At 44.9% G+C, this 26758-nt stretch overlaps 1 protein-coding gene and 1 pseudogene across 2 annotated transcripts; one reads left to right on the top strand and one right to left on the bottom strand.

Annotated features, from left to right (window-relative positions):
* Nucleotides 1–218: 218 nt before the first annotated feature.
* Nucleotides 219–26361, bottom strand: ZNF346 (zinc finger protein 346). Of its 2 annotated transcripts, none has more exons than XM_060144270.1 (7): nt 26151–26361; nt 17490–17593; nt 16842–16934; nt 14939–15083; nt 10709–10942; nt 4023–4116; nt 219–1677 (listed from the first exon to the last, which is right to left on the bottom strand). In XM_060144270.1, the coding sequence occupies exons 1-7, from the start codon at nt 26359–26361 to the stop codon at nt 1590–1592; spliced, it is 969 nt and encodes a 322-aa protein (XP_060000253.1). In that variant the 3' UTR covers nt 219–1589. The 2 variants fall into 2 exon arrangements, with proteins under 2 accessions (XP_060000253.1, XP_060000254.1); XM_060144271.1 differs by having other exon boundaries at nt 10709–10894; nt 26151–26325.
* Nucleotides 18198–18632, top strand: LOC132517322 (phosphoglycerate kinase 1-like; annotated as a pseudogene).
* Nucleotides 26362–26758: the final 397 nt, after the last annotated feature.

The following is a 26758-nucleotide window of genomic DNA, read 5'->3' as shown; positions in this document are numbered from 1 at the left end:
TTCTAAAGACCTCTGTGAGGCCCTCCAGGACAGGGGGGAGGTGGATGAGCAGGTCGGCTTGTATTGAATTTAGGGCATCTGCAAGTTTTCTACAGAGCTGCCAAGCAACTGGATGCCTGTCTCCGTCCCAAGTCTTCAAATCAGTATTTAGGGTGCTGGGAAGTCTGAGCAGGGTGAGGGTAAAGGTAAAGACACACATACTAGATCCAAATCCCAGGTCTGTTAAGTTGCAGTCTGGCTCATTGGAGAAATTGTTTATTTAGATGCTTCAGTGACCAAGAGATAGAGCATAAGCACCCCCCCCACACACATACACGATACATAAAGGCATTTACAGGCGAAGGGACAGGAAGTGTGGGGAGGAGATCACGAGAGCAGCTGCAGGCTTCTTTGACCCAGTGAAGAGGGACCTCAGATGGTAACTCTCCCTGGAATTCCTGTTTGAAAGCTACAAGGTAAAGTCCACTCCCAGTGAAGTGCCAGGCCATAAAACACAGCAGTGTTAGAGAAATCTAGGTGTGGGGTCAGGGAAAAGTCTGTTTCCTCACTGCAGAAACTTACACCAGCTCTTTTCTTCCCTTAGGGGCCCATCCTGCTCCTTGGTCCCCAGAATCTCCTGGGGGATGATGGGGGAGGACTAGCACCACAGCAACCTGGGCAGATGGTCTGCTGCACAAGGGGAAGGAGAGGGCTAGCAGGGCTGAAGGGCAGCAATTAACCTCTGAGCTGGCTGGCACAAGGCAGTTTCCTTTTAAGGGTACAAAACCATCAAGGAAATTTGCATGTGGGGACCTTCCCACATGACCCTGTGTCAGAGCACCTCTGATGGAGGAGGGGAAAGGCCTCTATTGGAGGTTTCCAGTACCCATCCCACTGGGTACTGAGGCCTCCTTCGGCTCTAGCTTGTCCTCACTTGCTGCAGATTCTTAGCACCATTCAGGAACTGTGGAGAATGGGGGGTAAGAGGAATAGCAATGCTCTGCCAGGACTGTGTCATTGCTCTAGGAGGAGACTTCACAGTCGGCAGAAATCTGTACAACTGGCCAGCATCCGATCCCAGGCTCAGGAAAGCTTGCACTCTTTTGGGGGAGAGGGAGTGTCATATTAACTCCAAGTTTCCATGTGGCAGCCACTTCCATCTGCCCTTTCCTGCCTAGGCCAAGGTCTGGCGTGAAAGCTCCAGGTTTCACTGGAGATACCTAGAGCCCAGGGAGAGCTCAGTTCTTCAGCTGCAGGGACTGGTCCAAAACTGACCTGCAAAGGAAAGATAGGCCTGGGGCCTCATGACATATAGCCCAGAGGAGCTGGGGAAGGGGAAAGGCCGTCCTCCAAACTACCATTCTGGGATACCCCAAGTCCTGTCAAGATCTCTGCTTCCCTCATCCTGACCTACAGGGCCCATTCCAAAAAGGGGAGGAGCAGGGGTGGATTTGCCTGGACCAATCAGACGCTCTCTGTGGTCCACTCCTGCCTCAGGCCTGTGTATTCTCCAGGTGTAAGAAAGGAGGAAGAAGGAGCCAAGGGCTGACCATAGTCACAGAAAGTTGGCTCATGGCTGGTTCAACCTGGAGTGCTGGACAGAAACACCTCTAGTTTTCCAAGGTGGCTGAGTCTTTATGAATGGGTTGCCTTTGCATGGGAATCTGGCCCAGAGGTGATGCCATTGTTTTTGGTGACCTGTAATTTGAGAAGGAACAAAGGCACAGGGTTAGTTTGTAGTGGTTGTGATGGTATTCCAGGTAGCTTATTCCAACGGTAGTACAGCTCTTCCAGGGCATGGCGTAATAAGCAGGGCAGCTCTCCTTTACTGAGGGCCACTGCATGCTAGGCACAAGGCCGGGTGTCTTGCTTCCAGTATCCTATTTCATTCTCATGCTAATTCTGCAAGGGGGGGACCAGCACCCCCATTTTACATATGAGGAAACTAAAGTTCAGCAAGTATAAGTGACCTGCTCACAGTAAGCTTTTTTTGTGTGGTAGATTCAGGACTGCAGCGTATGTGTTTCCTCTATACCAAATCATTTATTCTGCCTACAGGGCCCTACGTGACCTGGACGGTACAGAATGACCATTCTCCCCAACACATGGAATGAAATGTAAAGTGGCTCTTCTATCACTATCCCACTAGCATCACCTGATATTGTCTTATATGCTTATGGATTTGTTTAGGATCTGCTTCTACCACCAGAGGGGGATCCAAAGGATCAGGGAACAGCATTGGTCTTGGTTCCTACTGTAGCCCCAGTGCTCAAAACAGGGCTTGGCACATAATAGATACACAATAAATCTTTGTTGAATGAGTGAAAGCTTATCTCTAACAGCTCCCCTTATCAGGACTAGAACCTCACATATATTATCTCTAACCCTTATATCATCCCATAAGGTGAGGATAATGAGCTCCATTTGGAAATGGCAGAGCAAAATGAATAGACTTTGAAGTCAGAGGTTTGAATCCTGGGTCTGACTCCAAGTAACTATGAGATTGTGGGCAAAGTTACTTAATCTACCTGACATTCGGTTTCCTTGGGTTGTAAAGTGTGTGTGTGGGGTCCTAATTTGGAGCTGCTGGTGCAAATTAATGAGTTTGAATTAGGTGTCCAACAAATTGTACTATAATCTTACAGAAAAGGAATTGGAGACTCAAAGAGGTTTACTGACTCACCCAAGGTCACACAGCTGGGAAGTGTAGGAAGAAAACAGTAAACAACACTAGCATTTTCAAGTCTGGGTAGTCCCAGGGTAGGGCTCTGACTGGTTCCACGTTATCTGACAAAATTGCCACCAGCCAAGCTGCAAGGGAGGTATGCTGAAACAGGAGTGAGATGCAGGCCAGGTTTCTATGGCTTGTCTCAAGTCCATATCTAAGAGGAACCTCAAGAGTCCTCTCAGTTAAAGACATATCTATCAATAAAGCCGCAGTGTAGGAGAGGAGACTTCAGGCAGAGCAGAGAGGACCAGGGATGTTTTGACCCCAACACTCTGTACTTCTACCACTTTTATTCATTTGGCTCTGTAAGCAATGCAGAACCAATCACCAAAGTCAAAGCAATCATTTTAGCAGACTTGCCTGACTGAAACTGTTTCCTCATCTGTAAAACGGGGATAATTCCTATCTCAGAAGGTTATGTTGTGGCACACTGCCCACACTGCACAGTTCCCTTCTGAGAGGCAGGGACAGAACCATGTGGGCCCTCCCCGGCAGGACCTCACCTGTTTATATCATATGGCGCCACAACCCCCTTGTCAGCATGATGCCCTGGAGCAGCATGCTGTGAGCCAGACAAGCCTCAGTGTGAATTATGGCTCTGCCTCATAATACCACTCTGAACGGTGGTTGCCATATCTGTAAAATCAGAGTAATAACCCCTTCTTCCCAGGATTGTTGTGAGGATTACCTGAGAGAATTTGCTTGGCATGTGGCCTGCAACAGACCAGGAGCTCAAACAAAGAATGTTAGTCATTTTCAAGATTATCATGAACAGATGACTCTGCTAATCTCGTCCCTTCAAAGAACTTATCACAATTTGTAATTATTGGTTGTTTACATGCTTACTGTTTGTCTCCTCCCATCAGAATGTTGGGTTACAAGAGTAGGGACTGGGTCTGTCTTGGCTACCGCTCAGAGGGTGTTCAATATTTGATGAAAGAACCTGGTCATATTTGGTAATAACCAGTAGAGGGAGCTCTTGCCACATAATTGATGGCAGTGAAGACTAAGGTCTTCAGGCCAGTGGTGAGTGGGGGTGGGGGAGCTTCCCTAGCCAGACTGCTGACAGCCAAAAAATCTAGGAGACCACCAAGGGAATTGTTTATGTTTCTCTACTAAAACCTTCAGCCCAACAGGTCTAAAGGCTGGGGAGAAGCTGATGGGAGAACTTTCTGTTAATGGATTGAGCTTCTGTTGACTGGCAGAAAAGACTGCCAGGATTCCCTTTTAGCCAAGGAGTACCTTGGCTTTGTTCTGCTTCCAAAGCCCTGAGCTCCTGCTGCAGGCTCTTGAATTTCAAAGTATGATTACTCACTGGTTCTTGTGTTTGAAGCCGCTGACATGAGCTTGGTACTGTTCTATGGAGTTCAGCACTATCTTACATGTCTTGCAGGCGTAGCCCTTCCCGGCTGAAACACACATAAAAGTCAAGATGCTTAGTTATCCAATAAGAAGGGACCTGGGGACTGCTGCTTTCCACAGCATGTGCAAATGCCCTTCTGAAGATGGATGGGTGGGGTGAGGTTAGGTGATTGGCCCTGATAAGAATCCCAGTGGCCTCAATGCTCAGGGGGCACATGTATGCCTGGGGCTGGGAACCTCCTCGTTCCCCTCTGTGCCCTCAGTCCCAGCACTGAGCCTCGTCCAGAGTAGCTGCCTGTTGAGTAAATAAAAGATTGCTAGAACAAAGAGGTGACATTTGGTGTAACTGTCTTTTCCACCTTGACTGTGCTAAGTAGCCTCATTAAGGATGCCTTTAGCTAAGAGATCTCTGGGAAGGTGCCACTCTCTTTGGGCTTGCAGTAACAGTAATTTATGAGGCCTGTTAGCAAAATCAATCTCTCTCTCTCTCTACCGTGGGGCTCACAGACACCCTGTCTCACTACCAGGGCTGCTCCAGTGACAAAGTGGCCTTTCTTCACATGGTCTAGCAGAGAGAGCATGGGCCAGGAACCAAGATATGGGGCTGGACTCCTGGCTCTGCATTCACGTGACCTTGGCTAAATCCCTTCCCCTTTCTGATACTCAGCTTTACTCAACAATAAACCAAATATACCACAACCATCATACTTACAATAAAAAGCAGCTATTGTTTACCAAGTGCCTGATATAGGCCATGCACTTCATATAATTTTGATTGGTGCTCATAATGATTCTGTGAAAACCATTATCATTATTCTCTTAGAGATGAGGAAAATAAGGCATGGTTACATGTCCAAGAACACAGAGTTAGTAAATGGCAAGCAGGCTTGGCTGACTGCCAAGGCTGTACTTATTCAGCATGCCAGGTGCTAGCTGCGCAAGACAGGCAACTGTACACATGACTTCAAGAGTCCTCTGACACCTTTTTTTTTTAAAAAAAAATGTATTTATTTTTGGCTGCATTGGGTGTTTGTTGTTGCACGTGGGCTTTCTCTAGTTGCGGCAAGCAGGGTCTACTCTTTGCTGCTCTTGTTGTGGAGCGTGGGCTCTAGGCGTGCAGGCTTCCATAGTTGTGGCTCACGGGCTCTAGAGCGCAGGCTCAGTAGTTGTGGCGCATGGGTTTAGTTGCTCTGCGGCATGTAGGATCCTCCCCGACCAGGGCTTGAACCCATGTCCCCTGCATTAGCAGGCAGATCCCTAACCACTGCGCCACCAGGGAAGCTCCCCTCTGACACCTTTTGAATCATCTGCCATCCTAAAGTCTCACAGCTCTGGAGTGAGATCATCTAGGTTCAAATCCCAGCTCTATCATTTCTTACTTGTAGGACCACAGGCCAGTTACTTAGTCTCTCTGGGATTTGCTTTCCTCATTTGTAAAAGTGGGGCTTCTCTGAGACTTAGGTTCCTTACCTATAAAATGAGGTTAATACTAGTATCAACCTCATAAGGTTATTGTAATGATTCAAATAAAAGCAACTGGGACCTAGTAAGTATCCAATAAATGTGAACTTTTGGCTTATCATCACTCTTATGAGTTCCATGAGTGATGCTGGCAAAGAAGTGGAGAGTATCTTTTAACCAGCCTTCCATGGCAGTTGCAGCTACTGAGAACACCAACGATCTCCTCTAATCCAATAAACTAGCAGACATTCCCAGCTACATCTGTTTCTCTTGTATCTTCAGGTATTTCCTGGAAGACACATCCCTTTAAAGCATTTAAGGGGAAAATTACTGCAATCAGAATTCAGGTCTTTTTTTAGACACTGAAGGCCAGAATTAATGGTTCAATACTAACAGGGAAAAGATGCATAATGGACTAGCAGGATCACCCTCCCCACAAAGTCCAGAGTTGAACCTGAAGCTGGTGTGGGGGTGACAACCACCCATTCTTATCAGTTAAGGGTCACTGATGCCCAGATTACAACAGCCCACTCTTATCATCTATTAAGCACCAAGCACCATGCCAAAATTCTGGATACTTATGCTCTTGGATTTTTACAATAGTGCTGCAAGATAGGTGATTAGCTCCATTTTTCAGAGCAGGAAACAGGCTCAGGGAGGTTAAGTGGTTGACCTGGGGTCAGAGCTGGGATTTACCCTCTGGTCTGTGAAGCTCCCATTTTTCCTTCTGCACCACAGGTCTCTGGACTCTCCTATGTGAGGTACATCTCAGCACACAGTTTACTGATCTGTAAGCTAGATTCAAATCATCATTTGGGGCAAGTGAATAATTCATTGGTGCTTCTAAAAAACCAGCTTTGTCCAGTACCCACACTAATCCATTTTCATTTTACATGTTTGATACTCTGGTTTACCCCTGTGATTTTATGAAGTATAAGTCACTAGAGTTGATTTTTAAACATCTGGTTTATTTGGAAAAGCACCTGTATCTCCTCCCCTTTACTGCCAAGACTTTTGAAAGCCCTGTCTACAACTGCTTCTCCATTTCCTTGTCTCTCAATTACTTTGCAACCTATCCTCCTACACACACACACACACACACACACACACGCACACACGCACACACGCAGTCTTTCTGAGGCCAATGGAGGCTTCCCTGCATCTGAATTTAATGGACAAAATGAATGCTTATGTGGCCTCTTCATATTTGACCTCTCAACAGCACCTGACAGAACTGGTGACTCCTTCCTTCTTCAAAGTCTCCCCGTCCTTGGCTTTCAGCATGCCGCACTCTTGATTTTTCTTCTCTGGTGGCTCCTTCTCAGTTTCTTTTGCTGTCTCATGTTTGACCTCCACCATTTAATACTGGCAGTTCCAGAGGGCTCAATCTTGGTTTTCTTTCTTTCTCTCTTTAAATTTCTTTTTATTATTTTAAATTGTGGTAGAATACAAATAACAGAAAATTTACCATCTAATCCATTTTAAGTGTACAATTCAGTAATTGTAAAGGACAGTTCTGGGTTAGAGAAATTTGTGTTTTCATCATGTTAAGTATCTTCACATTGTCGTGTAACCAATCTCCAGAACTCTGTCATTTTGTAAAACTAAAAACCTACACCCATTAGACTCCCCATTTCTCCCTCCCCCTAATCCCTGGCAAACCACATTCTTTCTGTTTCTATGAGTGTGATTACTGTTGATATCTCATACAAATGAAATCATAGAGGATTTGTCTTTTTGTGACTGGCTTGTTTCACTGTGCAGAATGTCCTCAAGGTTCATCCAGGTTTGTAGCATGTGCCAGAATTTTCAGGGGGCTCAATCGTAGATCCTTTGCTCCTTTCTCTCTAAACTCTAAGGGATCTCATTCATTTCTCTGACTTCAATGACCACTTATTAGTTTAAAACATATGAAACTACCAATATTTAACAGTTTCTGACCTACCAAAATGGCAATATCTCTAACCCAGACCTCTCTTTTAGGCCTAGACCTATATATCCAATTGCCTCTTGAACATCTCTACTTTGATATCTCGTGGGCATCTTAAACTCAAGCTGCCAAAACCTGGTTATTCACCTAATGGCTTCAGACTAAACCTGGGCACCATCCTTGCCTGTTCCCTTTCCTTCATCTCCCACACTGGATGGCCAATTCTACTTCCTACATACCTCTTGAATCTATCTATTCCTGTCTACCTCTACCACTGCTATCTTAGTCCAGCCTCCCATATTCTCCAGTATGAATTATTGCAATAGTCTCACTGCTGGTCTCTCTCCACTACCCTTCCTCCCTAATTGCAAGCCATTCTCCACTTTGTAACTAGAATGATCTAATAATGCTGAAGCTGTGAGTAGCTTCCCAATGCTCTTAGGATAAAGGTCCAAATCTCTAACATGACCCACAATGCCATGACTAGATACTTGCTCATCTCGCCAGCAGCATGTTGCCCCACACTATCTCTCTTGTCCCTGGTCCCCCATCTTAAGTTATCTTCATAGCATCCTGTTTGTTTCCTTTTCTAAAGCTTGCCACACTTGTAGTTCATTGCTCAATGCCTGTTTTCTCTGCTAGATTCTAAGCTCCACAAGAATATGGACAATACCTGTCTTGTTTATGTAACCCAGAGGGGATGCTGAGAGCTCTGGCTGCTGGAAGGATTTGGCTACCTGAATGATATGCAGGTTTTAGTTTTGACATTCTTGAGTGAATGAGAGGAATGTGAGCTTGGAGTATAAAGCAAACTCCAAGTCTTGTTTAATCTGCTTGGTAGATGCTGCATCCACCCCTGGTGGGAGAGATCTGGACACTCTGGATCAGATACATCTCACATTTGACCCATACTCATCATGAGACACTTGCCAGGAGCCCCATGGAAACTGTTCTCTGGACCTAACACAGAACCCTGACTTGGGTTTCAATGCTGGCTGCCACAGCCTAGTGTGGGACCCAGAACAAATCATTTCATCTTTCTGATCCTAATGTCCTCATTTGTGAAATGGTGATAATCAAATGTGCACAACAGAGTTGTTGTGTGGATTAAGTCAGGTAATTAAGTGTGAGAGCATCTAGCCTAAGGCCTGGACTACAGCAGCCATTGGTAAGTGCAGGATGACTGACTGTCTGAAAGAACAAATGAACAAGGGTTGACTGAAGCCAGCAGGGAAAAGCCAAGCTGCTAACAACCTAATCCTTTGCTAGGGCAGAACCCCTGTCAGCAGAAGTCACTGCTTGCATACCCTAGGTCAACATCCCACCTCTGTAAGAAGGGGGTCAGAGAGAGCTCAGTGTCTCTGCTGACATCCAGGACTCGGAGAGCCTACAGCCAAGTACACTCAGAGCTGAAGGCAGGGAGAAGGAGTGTACGTTTTGGAACCAGACAGAGCTACAGACCCCTACTGATGCTGTCACTTATTAACATCAGGTCATATCAGCTGTATGACCTGAGCAAGTCACTCTGAGTCTCATCTTCTTTATTTGTAAAGTGGGAAAATCACAACTATTTTATAGGAATGCTGTGGGGATCAAATTATAATGTATATATAAATATCAAAGTAGGATGTGATACCCCTTCCCCCCACCTAGATTTTCATGAAAGAACTTAGTTGATCTGTAATGAAGTCAAATGATTTAAGCCAGAAAAAAGGATCCAGGATACAGTTCTAGGATTAAATATGGTAATTTAGCTTAGACAAATGGAGGAGGGTAAATACAAGAAGGAGGCTTTGGCTTGAGATAAAAGAAAAGAATGGATACAAGTTAAGATAAGCAGCCTGAAACACTGCAGTGCCTCAGTCCTGCCAGTGGAAAAGAGATAATGAGGGAATGACCAGGGCAGGACCGAGTAAAGCTGGGGCAGGAACTGGAACACTGGGTTGTGCTAGCTGGATGCTATGTCGTGAAGCAGGGCTCTGAGGAGCTTGGTTCTGAAGTTTCCAGATGCCTCAGCATATGGAATTGATCCTGTTAAAGGGAAAGGCACTACCTATATGTAGGACCAGTAAATAAATATTAGTCATTCCTTTCTGATTTTGAAGAGGTTTCTAAAAGAGGGTCTTTCAAAGGCTTTGGAAAGGCGATCCTTGGCACCCTGCTAAAGGAATCTCCCCCTTGCTGCATAGCCACCACTTTGCACCTTCTCATCAGTCAGTATTGCCCAAGGACGGCCTGTGTTGTATGGTGCTTTGGGGTTTGGGGGGTTGTTAGAGAGGCATGATCGTTCCCCTTGCCCATATGTGGTCTGGAACATCTATGGCATCTGGGTGTTCACCTCTCCAGGATTGTGGGAAGAGCACAGATGGCTCTGAGCAAGAGCTTCCTTGCACCTGGATGCCATGGTGCTCTCTGTCTGGTGCTGCATCTCCATGGCCTGGGGAAGAAGCCCTGGGGACCCACACCAATGCTTAAGTGGGCGCCACAAGACAGAGACTGTATCAGATTGGTCACTACTATACCCCAATGAGGGAATGCAGCAGGTTTTCAATAAATATTTGCTGACTAAAAGAGAAAATAATAACCTCCCCCTCCCCACCCTTACTATAAGCTGTGAGTAGTTACTGTGATGGGAAGGGCTCCTAACTTTTTATGAATGCTCACTCCTGTGATGCTGACTTGTATCTGGAGGTCAGGGCAGTAGCTAATGTTCTGAGTCAGAGTGGTCTCCTTCACCACTCTATCCCAGGGACACAGGTGGGCCTTAGCTGCTGGGAGACGAGGGATTCTGAGGACGTTATAAAATCTGGCAGAGGCTGCTGAGGCCCTCACACAAGAAACGTGGATGACAGGGAGTTTAAATCAGAGGTTACAGATTGGTGGCCCTTGCCCCAAATCTGGCTTGCAGGCAGGTTTGACTCACATACGGTTTAAACTTTTAAAAATTTAGTTGCACATTTAAAAATCAGGAGAATTCTTATTCAAATCTGGCTTCTAGATTCTTTTGAAAAACTGAAAGATATGGTAACAACTGGCTGGAGCTGTCTAGGAGAGGCACATACCCTCAGCTGATCATATCCCCTACTGGCTCTTTCACATATTGAAATTTCCTGTCCAGCCTCTGCAGGCATTTGAGTTTGCAATGCCTGCTTCAGAAGACCTAAGGAGGAAAAGCATAGCCTTGGTGGTCCAGGGAACCCCAGCAGTCAAGCCCCGATCCAGCTCTGGGTGTGAGCTGAGCCCCTTACCTGATGAGTCAGTGACAGCAGGGTCGGCCAGCCGCCCGTAGTGTGCCATAAGTTTGAGCTTGGTCTCCTGTTTCCTGTGTTTCTTGCCCATATAATGTTGCTGAGCCATGACAGGGTCATTGAAAGTCGCGTGGCAGAGGCTGCAGAACTTGTCTGGGTCTATCATCTCTCTATTCTGGTGCAAGGCTAAGGTGGAGGCCACAAGGAAAGGGTTTGTAAGGCGTTTCGACAGAGCTGCGGTGAGAGAGTTCAAACAGAAACAATGAAAAAACCCAGAAGGTGCCAGGCTTTCGCGTATGCTGAATGCAAAGAAAGGCTGGGTCACTAGTTAATCACACCTGCAGGTGTGGCACTGCCTGTGTGAATCACACAGTGAAAATCTTCTCTAATTGAGAAGATATAGGGAGCCCAAAGACCGCCTACTTTGTTCGGCAGCTTTAACTACTTCAGGCACATGAATCCTGATTTTCTTATATTCAGAGAGGGATCTGCACTTCTACTATCAAGTTGACAAATTACAACAGATTAGATATGTACATGCTTGCAATCTTCTCATCCCTCAGAATTCCCCAGAACTTCACAGCAAATAGGACAAGAAGTTTGGGTGTTTTACTCCCATCCTCAAAGTATCCCAGTTATAGATTTGGAAGTCAATGCACAGATGTAGAAAATGAGGGCCTGAGGGCCTGGAGGGTCATTTAGAAAAGGCACTATACTAGGGGGGCCTTTTAGGCTACACTGCCTTCTAGGCTGAGTGGGGGAGCGGAGGATGACATTGACATTTAGTTATGAGATTTGTATATATATTTTCTCTTTTGGTCCTCAGAACTATGCCATGAGGTAGGTGTCATTTTGCCACAATACAGAGAAAAACCGAGGCTCAGATGGGTGAAATGACTTACCCAAGATCACCCAGCTAATGAGTGAATACAGGCCTGTGTGACCCTAAAGACCATGGCTTCTCCTCTATGCCAGGCTGCCAGAGCGTGGCAGGGAGATCTGAAGGCTACAGTCCATGCGTTCACCTTCAGAAAACATCCCTGGCTGTGGTCCATGAATTCAGTTAATCAGAGCCTGGTATGGGCATATATGTAAGCCTCCCGTGGGCCAACAAATGTCCTGATGCTGACTGCAGGCTGCACTGCTGCTTTATAAAGTGGATGCCATGACTCACTAATGAGTCCACGTGGCTGGAATGGTGTCAATCTAGTAACCACTGCTTTAAAAATGTGGTCTAGAACCCCCACCAATGGTGGAGGAGAGGTGAGGCTCAGCAGCACTCACAGACAGATGTTCTTTCATCTCTGTACCACTTCAATGGGGGAAGTTTTGAGGATTTTCAACAAGCCAGAAGTAACTTGCTGGCTTTTCCCACAATGGTTTTCCAGTATAGGAAATCTCAATTTCCCTGGCTACTTGATTTTCCTTAGCCATTGTTTCAGCAAGTCACTGGAAAAGTAAGGTACATGTTGTAGAATATTCAGTAATATTAGAAAATATTCAGTATGTGGTGTTGAGTTAAAAAAAAAAAAAGCAGGTTATACAGCAAACTGGTTCTTATGTCCTCGGTTCTGTAAAACAACAAAAACCATACTGGTGATGTGTGGAAAAAAGACCAAAAGCATTGAGCAGAAGTGTGCTTTTCAGTCTTTTCCAACTTTTCTACAATGAATGTAGATTCTTGATATCAGAAAAGAAATAATCATGACCACTGAAACATAAGGGTCTTTCTTTAAAAGATACTGAAGAGAAGCATCAGAGGTGAATGGTTAAGTAAAGTTGGAGGAACCACTTAATAGACATCCAGTAAAAATGAGAGCTACAGGAGTCTTCTCTCAGGAAACAACTTGAAATATGGAAAGAGAATTCTACAGGAATGTTTGCTGTAGTGTTATTTACAAACATTAATAAAGGAGAGGGGGAAAACGTAAATGTTCACCATTAGAGGACTGGTTAAATAAATGTGCTGTGATGGGATATTGTCATTAAAAATGTTTATGAAAAAGTTTTTAATAACATGGGGAAATACAAATGTTATATTAAGTGAAAAGAGCATAAAAGAAAATTATACATATGATACGATCATGTCATTATTAAAAGATATAACGTGCAATCTATATGTGTATACTGGTATTTTGAAATGTTACCAACATATTAACAGTGTTTCTCTCTTGATGGCAGGATTTGGGTGGTATTTTACTTTCCTCTTTGTACCTTTTGCATTGTTTGAACTAGAAATAACAATAATGAGTATGCGTTGTTTTTATAAAAACAATAAGGTTAAAGTATTTTACGTTTATATACATAATCTAGACATACATAAAACACATATACGCACAGATATACACACATACACATAACAAAAGATTATAGGAGAAACAGTACTCCAAAATGTTAACAGTGGTTATCTTTGAATGGTAAAATTATGAGTATTTTTCTTTCCATTTATCTATATTTTCCATATTTTCTACAACATGCTTGTATTACTTTTACATTAGAAAATGTTTAATTTCAGAAATATAGTTGTAAACTCATGTAATAACATGGAAATGTGCTTAAACTACAAAATCATAAGTTAAAGCAGGATACAAATGGTACATGCACTATGATTATAACTATATAAAAACATACCTGTTATGTGGCAAGGGCCAAAAGTAAATACAAAACATAAACCCTTGAATATGGAATCTTTGGACCGGGCATATTCCAGGGAATTTTCCCATTTATAGAAAGTTAAGCTCATATAAACCTAAAGATAAGTGACCATATAAAGTTCTGTTCTTAAGCTAATTTCCCTTGGTCTAATGTTTAATCTTTTTGGTACCATAAATGGTACCAACACTGACTTTAAACAAAAGCAATTAGTACTAGTATAACTTAATGATGAACAAACCATAAGCAAAGCCAGTGACACGCTCCAGGTGGTGGATGCCTGATCAACTACTGCATTTTATGTGGGGATTCCATTCACTGGCTATCTTGATGATGGTGATAATACTAACAATAAAACTGTCGGGAATTCCCTGGCAGTCCAGTGATTAGGACTTGGCACTTTCACTACCAGGGCCTGGGTTCAATCCTTGGTCGGGGAACTAAGATCCTGCAGGCCACTTGGCCAAAAAAAAAGAGAACTGTCCTTTACTGAGCATTTATTACATCCTAGGTTCCTTGTATACCTTATTTCATCCTCAAAACCTATGAAGTAGTATTATCAACATTTTATAGGTGAGAAAACTCAGGCACAAAGAAGTTCAGTCATACAGATGGTAAATAGCAGTGGCAGGATTTAAACTTGGGCATCCATGACTTTATCTCTTGTTTCATAGCAGGAATACTAGATTGGGGTGTAATAAGAGAGTATAATTATGAGTGATTTTTTTACCCTCTCTTCAAAGTCTTCCAAAACATCACTGTCTTGTTTTTATAATACACCAATTCAAAAAAGGACAAGTATTATAGATAGTATAGTCTACTTCTTGGTCCAAAATAAAGACAGAAGCAAAAATTACCAAGAAAAAAATAAAATAAAGATCAAAGAACTTTCAGTTTTGACTAATTGCAGTTAGCAGAGGTTTAAAATCCCAGAAAGTCATTAGTTAATGAGATGAAAGTGAAGGCTGAGCCCCAGTGGTGACAAGATAAAGGGGGCTATTTTAGAAGTCACTGCACTGGGAATGAATTCATGGCAGTTGCAAATACAGTTTGCTGGGCAGTAGTGGCAGCACTGAAGTATTCAGCTTCGAAAGGCAAGTCCCTGTCTTGAGAAGAACAGGCAGCTTTGAGGATTAAAGTGAGCAGGGCATAACCTGAGCACACGAAAAAGACATGGATTTAGCTTTTAACTTGGAATGCATGGCAACAGGGCAGGTGGATGCTAGGAGGGAAAAATCTAAGTGAGAGAGGTAGGAGATGGAATGCTCTCCTGGTGTGCATAGCCTGGAGGACTCTGGCACTCCTGACTTATAATTATTTTTAAGGACAAAAGCTCAGGGCTAAGAAGCTTCTATAGAGAAAAACTGATGTAACCAAAGAAAGGGAGGTTAGGTGAGTACAACTCCGAGGATGCATTTCACTGAAGCTGGGTCTACTTTGATATTTTTAAGGGCTCTCAAAAGCAGTTCAACCTCTTCAAGTCTGTGGCCCCAGTGAGCATTTCTGGGAGCACCTGGCATTGGTGCCTTGAGGACGGGAGGGGTCCCGATACATAGCACCACTCAGGAAAACCAGTACCTTCCACCTTAGTGGATTGCTGCTTCAGCTTTAAGTTCTTTGCGTGGGTCTTCCCCAGGTAGTGCGACTGGGCCACGACAGGGGAGGAAAAGGTCATGTTACAGATGGGGCAGCACTGGTTCTTGTCTTTGCTTCTGCTGCTCTTCTGGTTAGGAGAAAGAACACAGGTCTGATCACGCCACTGCCCGGCCAGAAAATCTTCACTGGTTCCCCACTGCCCATAGGAGAATGAGCATTCAAGGCCCCCTTCACACACTAACCCCAACCTACCTTTCTGGATTCTTTTCCAGCTACTTCATCCCATGCTCTACTCACCATTCCCCATTTTGTTCTCTGCTACTTCCTTGTTTTACTTGGGCCATTCCTGCTGCCTAGAATGATCTTCCTTTCTTTACTGCCTGGCATATGTCTGCTTAGTCTTCAAGGCCCAGATTAAATATTACCTCTTCTGAGAGACTTTTACTCAAGAAAATTACTCAGTAAACAATTATCAAGCCACTTTGTGTGATTATTCCAGGAAGGAAGAACTAATCTTGTTCTTCCTTTGTACTCCTGGAGTGCATTAAATAGACCTCTATCATACCACTCGCTTGTCACCCTAAACTGACAGTGTCACAGCTTAGGAGACTTTTCTGTGAACTAAAGTGCAACATTTGGGCAAAGACTGTTGGATTCATCTTTGTTTCCTATCCTTAGCACTCTGCTGGAGTCTGGCACACAGCAGATGTTCAGGGTTTGATGAACAAGCAGATCATTGGGTTTTATTTCATGATTATGATTAGGCTAGAAAACAATGTACTTCAAGTCTATATTAAGAGTTCCCAGCCTCTCTCTTATGTCTGATTTCTGAATACAGTATTCATTCTAATATAGCATTTTTCAACCTTGGTACTATTGTCATTTTGGGTTGGATAACTCTTTGTTGGACGGGGAGGGGCCCACGATCTCATTAGAACTACTGGGCCACTCCGAGAGTAGAAGGATCAGAGGTATAAAGAGGTGAAGTGACTTGCCCAGGGTCACAGAGTTGATCTTGTTTTTCTGGATTCTAAATCACAAGAAGGGCAACCAGGGGATGAGCCAGTGAATTTGGAGAAGGGATAAGCAAGGCCCTTGCAAACCTGTGGTCCCTATGACAGGGAGGCACAGTTTGTAGTGTAAGCTCTTACTCATTGAGCATCCACTAGGAATTGGAATTTTACCTCACAATACCCTTAAGAGGTAGGAACTATTATCTCCATTTTATGGGTGAAGTACAGAGAGGTTAAGTGACTTGTCCAAAGTCACCCAACCATTAAGTTGTAGAGCTAGTATTGGGCCCTAGTCTGCTGACTTTTCATCCCATGACATTTGCACAGCCTGCTATGGAACAAAAATAATGGTACACCTGAGGCACTGGGGTTGTTTCAGCATAATTCTCACAGTATTTCTAAGGCAAAAAGCAAACATGCTGGAAAAGTGTTTATTCCACTTGTTTATTCCAAATATTCAAGTATTGAACTCAGCTCTTTCCCCCAGATCTCAAGAAAGCAAGCAACCTGGCTTTCTTCCACTTTCTCTTCTTGAGTAGGGAATGGACAGCTGTCCTATTCTAACAAACCACTGACAATGGCTCCATTTACTGAGCCCCTACTATGTGCCAGGCTCTGTGTTGGGTGCTTTAATAAACCTTCCTTCATTTTAGTTTGGAAAAATCCTGAAAGGTAGTTGACATTAGCATCCTCATTATTATAGAGGAAGAAATCAAGGCTCAGAGAAGTAATAAGACTTGCCCAAATCACAGAACAGGGCCAGGATTTGTAGCCAAGTCAGTCTGACTCAAAGCCCATGTTCTTTCCACCACACCAACCTGCCTGCTGGCTTCATCAGGAAGTGAGCAGTCTCAACATGGCAGCTGTATTACCTGATCTGAGTCTAGCTTCTTCGTGTCCCCCTTTAATGTCTCCATTCCATGGATTGCTAGGTATCTCTTCACTTTGTTGGCATGTTTTTTGCTCTGCAAGAACCCAGGAAAAAGATCAAAGATAGCTAAATGCCATTTCATATCTAAGGCACTCAAAAACACTAGATTTTCATCTGATTCATCCTCACAGACACTTTTGAGGAGGAGAGGGTGGGGGAAGAAACCTAGTTTATTGAGTTCCTACGCTGTATAAAGTACTTAAATGCTGTCAAATCTAATCATCACAATAATTTATGAGAAAATTATCATCATCTCAATCTTATAGATGAGGAAACTGAGGCTGAAGATAGTGAGGTTTCTTGCCCAAGATGAGTAGCGGAGATGTGATTCAAACACAGGTCTATTTAAAGCCAAAGCATGTACTTTCTACTGTACCAAGCTGCATGGGAACATGTAAGTATAATGATCCTGATTTGGATGGAAGAAATGAGACTCAGAAAAATTAAGTCAATCTTCAAGTCACAGCCAACATGCATGGAGGCAACACCTGGGTGGCTAAAAAGGAATTCACTGCACAAGCCAGGGAGAAGTGGGGGTTTGACACTGGGTCTGGAAAAATAAAGCAGTACTAAAGGTACAAGGGCATACCTGGTAGTGTGCCAGCTTCTGGGACTCAGAAATTAGCAAGGCGCAGCAAACCTTACACTGGGTGCTGGTGAAGAGACACTGGTTCTTCTGGATCATGTGTTCCACTACAGAGAGGAAAATAAAAAATCTTTGAGTTAAAAACCTGCCTCAACAGCACTGTCTTTGAACCCTGCCTCAAACACATGAACTGAGTAATGGAATGCCATACTATTAAATCGGCAAACCTCAGCCACCCCTGCCCTACTGCTTTCATGACTCACGCTATATTCTCGTGCCACCTCACCTGTAACTTACTTTATACTTTTATGTACGCCAACTTTCTTTCTTTCTAAATGATTATTATTATTTATTTAGTTATTTTTGGCTGTGCCACATGGCATGTGGGATCTTAGTTCCCCGACCAGGGATGGAACCCAAGCCCCCTGCAGTGGAAGCGTGGAGTCTTAGCCACTGGACCGCCAGGGAAGTCCCTATGCCAACTTTCTTTACTAAGTAAATTCTTTTAAAAAGGAATCTTTAAATTATAAACTTAAGTAAATACCAATAAAAATAAATACAATAAAAATGAAACAATTCTAGCCAGATACTGGTGTGAGAGGCTTGCAGTTCTCTCTAAAAAGAACATTAAGAAAGTGGCAAATGCAGTCTCTGCTGCTGTCACTGCCCCAGTCTCTTCCCCCGGCCTCTTGTTGCCACTGAATTGCCAAGATGTCACTTTCTAACAAGCTGACTCTGGACAAGCTGGACGTGAAGGGGTAGCGGGTCATCATGAGAGTGGACTTCAATGTTCCTAGGAAGAACAACAAGATAACAAACAACCAGAGGATCAAGGCTGCCGTTCCAAGCATCAAATTCTGCTTGGACACTGGAGCCAAGTCAGTTGTTCTTATGAGCCATCTGGGCTGGACTGATGGTGTCCCCATGCCTGACAAGTACTCCCTGCAGCCAGTTGCTGTAGAACTCAAATCTCTGCTGGGCAAGGATGTTTTGTTCTTGAAGGACTAGAAAGCTTGTGCTGACCTAGCTGCTGGGTCTGTCATCCTGCTGGAGAACCTTCGCTTTCATGTGGAGGAAGACGGGAAGGGAAAAGATGCTTCTGGGAACAAGGTTAAAGCTGAGCCAGCCAAAATGGAATTCCGTTAGGTAATTTTAGATATTTCAAAATCAGATCAAGAACAGTGAGAAGGGACTTCCCTGGTGGCGCAGTGGTTAAGAATCCGCCTGCCAGTGCACGGGACACAGGTTCGAGCCCTGGTCTAGGAAGATCCCACACGCCACAGAGCAACTAAGCCCATGCACCCCAACTACTGAGCCCACGAGCCACAACTACTGAAGCCTGCACGCTTAGAGCCTGTTTTGCGCAACAAGAGGAGTCACCGCAATGAGAAGCCCGTGCACTGCAATGAAGAGTAGCCACCACTCGCCGCAACCAGAGAAAGCCTGCTCACAGAAACAAAGACCCAATGCAGCCAAAAAAAAAATTACCTAATGTGTCACACAAGTTCCACACCATAGGAATCTATAGTATTAACCTGTGCTTAATTGTTGGGCCTGGAAAACAAAGCTTTACTTTTTGAGGAGGGAGTAAAATCTCACACAAGGCATGAGTTCTATCATGACATCGACAATCTGAGGCAGGGGTAGAATCTGGCAAATTCATGTGTTTTATCTTCTACTCTGGACCAAAAAGTGGGCAAGATTCTCTGGAGGGAGGTTCTTGAGGGGGAACTTTTTTTTTTTTTTTTTTGCGGTACGCGGGCCTCTCACTGCTGTGGCCTCTCCCGTTGCGGAGCACAGGCTCCGGACACGCAAGCTCAGCGGCCATGGCTCACGGGCCCAGCCGCTCCACGGCATGCGGGATCTTCCCGGACGGGGGCACGAACCCGCGTCCCCTGCAACGGCAGGCGGGCTCTCAACCACTGCGCCACCAGGAAAGCCCGGGGGGGAACTTTTAAGGTGCGTCTCCCTACTCCACAAGATATAAAGCTTATTTATTTATGCCAGCCCTTTTGGGAAGAAGGGCTGTTGTCTGGCTATATTTCTGACCCTGAGGGTCTTTTGTTTATTTCCCTATTTTTCTCCTACAGTGTTTGGTAAATTTTTGTGAAAGACTGTGGCTGCCTCAGCCGTGCTCAGAGAAATCAACAGAAGTGGGTCTGTGAACACATCTGGGCCAGAGCTTTTTTTTTTTTTTTTTTTGTGGTATGCGGGCCTCTCACTGTCTTGGCCTCTCCCGTTGCAGAGCACAGGCTCCGGACGCGCAGGCTCAGCGGCCATGGCTCACGGGCCCAGCCGCTCCGCGGCATGTGGGATCTTCCCGGACCGGGGCACGAACCCGTGTCCCCTGCATCGGCAGGCGGACTCTCAACCACTGCGCCACCAGGGAAGCCCAGGCCAGAGCTTTTTAAATGGAGGGTGAGAGACTCCTCAGAATGCAAAGCCCATAAAGGGAAAATGCTACCCAGGAGTCAGGATCCAGCCATTCTCTCCTCGCATGGAGATGATGGATTTTGTTTTATTAAAGGAGACGGGGTTTCCTTTCAAGGATATTCAGAATCTGACTCCCAAAGACTAAACAGGGCAAGGACCATGTCACTTATGACTTTGTATACCCAGTATCTAATAAAATGCCTGACCCAGAATGGCCATCACTAAAAAGTCTACAAATAACAAATGCTGGAGACGGTATGGAGAAAAGGGAACCCTCCTATGCTGTTGGTGGGAATGTAAATTGGTGCAGCCACTGTGGAAAACAGTATGGAGGTTCCTCAAAAAACTAAAAATAGGGCTTCCCTGGTGGCGCAGTGGTTGAGAGTCCGCCTGCCGATGCAGGGGACACGGGTTCGTGTCCTGGTTCGGGAAGATCCCACATGCCGTGGAGTGGCTGGGCCCGTGAGCCATGGCCACTGAGCCTGTGTGTCCAGAGCCTGTGCTCCGCAACGGGAAAGGCCACAACAGTGAGAGGCCCATGTACCGCAAAAAAAAAAAAAAAAAAAAAAAACCAAAAAAAAACTAAAAATAGAGTTGCGATATGATCCAGCAATCCCACTCCTGGGCATATATCCAGCCAAAACTATAATTCAAAAAGATACATGCACCCCTATGTTCATAGCAGCACTATTCACAATAGCCATGACATGGAAACAACCTAAATGTTCATTGATAGATGAATGGATAAAGAAGATGTGGTACATATATACAATGGAATACTACTCAGCCATGAAAAAGAATGAAATAATGTAATTTGCAGCAACACGGATGGACCTAGAGATTATCATACTAAGTGAAGTCAGAAAGAGAAAGACAAACACCATATATCACTTACATGTGGAATCTAACATATGACACAAATGAACTTATCTACAAAACAGAAACAGACTCACAGACATAGAGAACAGACTCATCATTGCCAAGGGGGAGGTGGGAGAGGGATGGATTGGGAGTTTGGGATTAGTAGATGCAAACTATCATATATAGAATGGATTAAACAACAAGGTCCTACTGTATAGCACAGGGAAGTATATTTAATATACTGTGATAAACCATAATGGAAAAGAATATGAAAAAGAATATACATGTATATGTATGTATATATATGAAACTGAATCACTTTGCTATACAGCAGAAATTAACACATTGTAAATCAACTATACTTCAATAAAATAAATTAAAAATAAAATCCCTAACCCACAGGAGGGGCTTGGTGAATACCTGCTGAATAAATGAAATACACATCTTTGGCCTCAGAGAATACATTCACACAGTTCACAATTATGTATTCAGAATGCCTTCTACGTGCCAGCAATGGGTTTAGTGCTGGGGCCATGTCAACAAATAAGAGAGAGTACAAAGTAAATAAATAAGCAAGATAGTGACAGAGAGTGAGAAATATTATGAAAACAAGCAGACAAAGTAAGTGGTAGAGAATGTTGGGGCAGTATAGTCAGTGAAGACCATGCTAGGGAGGCGTTAGCCACAAGAAAGTCTGGGGGAAACTGTTCCAGCCTGAGACAGTGTCAAGTCTCTGAGGCAGGGATGAGTTTGGCATATGCAAGGAATGAAGAGAAGGACAGTGTGGATAGAGTATGGTGAATGAGAGAATAGTGGTAGGAAATAAAGTTGGAGAGAGTTTGAGGCCTACCAGATCATGTGGAATGAGTATAAGGCCTCATAAACCATGGTATGAACTACAGATTTTATTCTTAGTGCAATGAGAGGTGACAAGATATGGCTTATGTTTTGAAAAGGTTAGTCTATTCGTTGTGTCAGCAGATTGTATGGGAATAGGAATGGAAACAGGAAGAACAGGGAAGAGGCTGTTGCAGTCTTTTAGGCAATAGATGAAAGAAATGTGGACTAGGCAGGTTGTCAGTGGAGATGAGAAAAGTGGATGGATTTGGAATTATGTTCTGGAAGTAGATCTGACATCCAATTTCTTTGATTGGATGTAGGGGGTGAAGTAGGAGAGCATTCAAGGATAACTCCTAGGTTTTGAATTTGAGAAACTAACAGATGAGAACTGGAGGAAGACAGCCTTGGAGGAGAAATTAAAGACGTTTCCTTTGGCTATATTAAACATGAGTGGTCTATCACATACATGGGTAGAGATATCAAGTAGTCAGCTACAGATTCAGGCCTAGAGCTTGAGGGAAAGGTCAGAGCTGGGGATACAAATTGAGACTCCTGGGACTGAGTCTTGGACCCTCCAAATTTAGAAGTCAGGCAGAGGAAGTGAAGTTGAATATAAAATGAGTATGAGGCGGGACTTTGGCTATAGCAGAGTGAGGAGATCCTCTTCACCCAAGGCAACTAAAACACTGAACAAAATTGACAAAAACAATCCCTTCAGTACCCTGGAAATTGACCAAAGGCACTTAACAATCTGGGAAGCACTTATGCTTGTACATCTGCTGAACTTTGGGTGAGAAGAGCGGGAATCTGGGACTGCTCTCATCCCCTCCCACACTCAGTCAGTGCAGAGGTTCTACCAGGAAGAGGTAGGATGTGAGAACCAATAGCTTCCCTGTGGAAGAGGAAATCACTTGATTTGTAGTGGTGGGCAATGCCCCTATCTAGTGATAATATTGGTGGAAGTGATGGTCTCAGAGGTAGGTGAGGAGGAAAGGCCAAAGGCTCTACTATAGCCTTTGCTGTGTCATGTTTGTGGTTGAGACTGTGTGGCAGTGGGGACCTAAGAGGGCCCAAGTTAGCCACATACTCCTGGCCAACTCTGAGGTTGTACACATGCACAGAAGAGATGCAAAAGGCCCTGACAGAAAGTAAAAGCCAGGGCTGACTTTAAAATGGCCTGAACTTTGAATGTAATTTCCTACCTACCTACAGCTCCAACCGAGGACTTTACTGGCTCCAGGTGTTTACTGAATCACTGGTTGACTACTAAGCAACATATAGACACATGGAAGACAGAAATTATAAAAACGAACCAAATTGGGAATATTTGCTCTTAAAGTCTTCAGCTACCATGTAAGCGATTTTCTTCCAGGCTGTGAGGAAGCCTTAACTATTCCATGCATGAAATCACATGGAGAGACCCTGAGACTATGTGAAAAAAGAGATGCCCGGCCAGCCTCCAGAAGTTGCATCCCACTGCTGTTTCAGCTCTAGCCACTACCTGACTGCAACTGCATAAGAGACCTTGAGTCAGAACTGTCCAGCCAACCCTTTCTTGAATTCCTGACTCACAAAATCTGTGAGAGATTCATGAGGTTGGAGGAAGCTAAGGTCCACAGAGGGAAAAAGAACTTATATGAATTATCAGAATTCTGAGAAGGTGGCCTGAATGTGAATCCCTGTTTCCCAAATATCCACATACAACTCTAATCCAATTACCAGAGGGGATAGGTTTGATACAGGAAATTAGATGCTTAGAAAATCATTGGAAAGGCTGAAGGTACTAGGTTGAGCCTTCCAGAAATGTCTCTAGGAACAATGCATAACTGTTCCAACAGGTGAGCTATAATCTCTGAGGCCTCCACTGCAGCCTTGCTGGAAGTAAGAAGCTTCCATTGTCATTGAACATGCCTCTTAACATATGAAGCTGGAGAATGGATGCTGGAACACTGATGTAAGAAGATCTCATAGTTCCACGACCTTTCTTGACAGTAACAATAGCTGTAGAAATATGATCTTCACTGCATTTCTGCCTTCCAAATCTTACGAGAAGGCATCTGATTGGCAGGATTTATTTTGTATCCATATTGTAGACAATCAGAAGAGGTATGGGGCAGAGGCTGAGAGATCTAGAATGCGACATAGAGGGCTGATTTTCATAGGGTCATGAAGTACGGACAGTAAGTCTAGCCATATCAACAACTAAATTAAATGTCAATAGTTTAAACAGCCCACTCAAAAGGCAGAGATTGGGCTTCCCTGGTGGCGCAGTGGTTGAGAGTCCGCCTGCCGATGCAGGGGACATGGGTTCGTGCCCCAGTCCGGGAAGATCCCACATGCCGCGGAGCGGCTAGGCCTGTGAGCCACGGCTGCTTAGCCTGCGCATCCGGAGCCTGTGCTCCGCAATGGGAGAGGCCACAACAGTGAGAGGCCCACATACCGCAAAAAAAAAAAAAAAAAAAAAAGGCAGAGATTATTAGAGAATTAAAAAAACAAGATTTATACAATGGAATTCTATTTAGCAATAAAAAGGAATGACGTATTAATACACACTACAATTTGGCTAAACCTCAAAAACATGCTGAGTGAGAGAAGCCAAATGGAAAAGACTATATATTATAGGATTCCATTTACTGAAAGGTCCAGAAAAGGCAAATTTATAGACAGAAAACAGATTAGTGGTTGCCGAGAGCAGGAGGTAAGAGTGGGGATTTAATGTAAAGGAGCACAAATTGGAGTGATGGAAATATTCTAAACTGGACTAGGGCTATACAACTCTATACTTTTACTACAATTAATTGAATTTTACAGTTACAATGGGTGAATTTTATGGTATGTAAATTATAACTCAATGAGAAAACAAAAATTATAACTAAGAGAAAATAAAAAACCAAGGTGAGTAGGACTCGGTGTTTTAGGTATCTACCTAGACCTCAAATAAATTATTGGACAAAGTGAGGAGAGCAGGGAAGTGAACTGGGTTCTAAATGACTGTGGGCATTCATACACACATAAACAGTTCACTTCCCAGAGCACAGCTGCTGTGTTCTCTGCTTCAATGTCCAAGGCATGCCTTCTGTATCCCCTGAGGACAAAGGGCGCTTCCTCTTTGTGTACCCTCAACTCTTAGACTTCCCACTTCACTGCACCCACTACATTATACTGCAACTGTCTTGGTGTCTGCTTCCTGGATTAGACTACAAGCCCCTCCAGGGCAAGGCCAGTATTATTCTCAACTCTGTAGCTCTGATGCCCAGCCAATCCTGGGAACAGAGCAGGCATCAGTGAATGTTGGTCAAATTAATGAAAGAAAATTGCAGGCGGTGGAGGGTGGAGGAGAGGCAACTTTGTGCCAAACAAGTTTGAAAGTATGGGGGTGAGGGGGATAGGAGCCTCTTATTAATTTAGGAGTCAGACTAGACTAGTTTTTAAATTGGAGAAATATACACCAGGGTATAGGTATGTATACCACCCCAAATTTAAACATATCTTCCTTGGATGTGGTCAAAAATTCCATTTTATCCCAGGACAATCAGTTCACAAGCAACATATTAACTTTCCAAGATTAGTCTGCTCAGCAAGCAAACAAACCTTTAGAGAAATCTGATTTCCCTGCAGATTACCTGACAGGATCAGCACAAAAGCCCAGTTTGTGTACTTCTGGGTTAGAGTTAAGCAGCTAGCTCTGCTAAGGACTGTGAAGGGGGTCACAAAACGGGGTCAGAGCAGCTCTTTCCATCCTCCTCTTTCTATCTCCATCTTACCCAGGGCTAGGTCAAGTGCAGAACAAGCTGGGAAGCTTCAGCCCAGAAGTGCCCCCCTAGAGAGACTTGTATATCCTGTTCTCCACAACCTTGGGTCAAGCGTGGGATACAAAAAGCTGGAGCCATAGTATACCCGGCCAGGCTCCCGGGCTCCTGGCTCCCATATTAGAAAAGGGATTCAAGTGGTGGAAACAGGTGACACCAAGAAACAGGGGTAAGCCAGGGCTCAGTTTCCAAGTTCAGGAGGCACACTGAGGTATGGAGAAGGCCTTCTAGAGCCCTCGGAAGTGTGGGGCATGAGAGAAGGGAGGCAAGAGACACTAGGGGTGGGGGAACCTGGAGACTGGGATGGTGAAGGGGTTACGAGGCTGGCGGGGAAGGTTCTGAGGGTCTCCGAAACGGCGTGGACGGCACGCCCGGAGGATTCCAGTCCTCAAGTTTAGGAAGAAGTAAGCTCTCGCGGGTGAGGAAGGCGGGGTAAAGAACCACGCGGCCACAGCGTGAGAAGGCCCTTGACCATTTGCGCGCGCTTCTTGTGGCGTACAGCCTGGATTTTCGGGGGAGCTGGCACAACGCGCCCAGGTCTTGGTGAGGTGCACGAGTCAGGGAGTCCCGGGGCGCATCACGCCAGGGGGCGGGCCGGGCGCCAGAGGGTGTGACCGTAGACCCGGGGGCTGGTCCGCGTCCCCGCCCCGCGCTTCCGCCACTCTCCGCGAAAGGAGCAGGCGGGCGAGTGTCTTCCTGCTTCTGAAGTCCCCGGACTCACCTTCCTCCCTCCCCACTGGTTGGGCCCCGGACACTGCTTCCCAGAGGCGGCGCGCCCTCTCGCGGTCGAAGCGCAGCCCGTCGGGTTCCCGGCCCTCCCGCTCCTCCGAGTTGTTGTACGGCCGGGCCGCGCCGCTGTCCGCAGCCTCCGCGGTGCCCAACGCGGAATACTCCATCTTCCCCACAAACCCTAGCCGGCTATAGCCGCTCATGAACCTTGGTCTCGCGAGATGTGGGTGGGAGGATGGCTTTGCCCGGCCAACAAATCTCGCGAGGTTTGAGTACTGCAGGCTGCGTTGCGGTTCTGACCCTGGCCGTTCTATTTCGTCGACGCTGCTGGGACTTCGGAGCTTGTGCAGTGGATTCGGAAGTCGGTCGCAGGTTCCACCGCATACCCCTCCCTCCGGGACAGGCTCGTGCAGTCCTTGGCTCAGGGTTCTCACCTTGCTCCGGTCAGCATTTGACACCTCACTTCTTTCGCATGAAGGCTCTGTTATGTGGGAATATCTTCTTCATTTCACTAGCAGGGCAACATTTGTTGCCATTTGAGTTCCAGATGCTGACCCCCAGCCTAGACCTCGCCCTAAACTCCACTCCAAAGTAACTGTC

Source organism: Lagenorhynchus albirostris, chromosome 3 (assembly GCF_949774975.1).
Source record: "Lagenorhynchus albirostris chromosome 3, mLagAlb1.1, whole genome shotgun sequence".
Lineage (NCBI taxonomy): Eukaryota > Metazoa > Chordata > Mammalia > Artiodactyla > Delphinidae > Lagenorhynchus > Lagenorhynchus albirostris.
The sequence above is the reverse complement of the archived record's forward strand: the minus strand, read 5'-3'. Positions and strand labels throughout refer to the sequence as shown.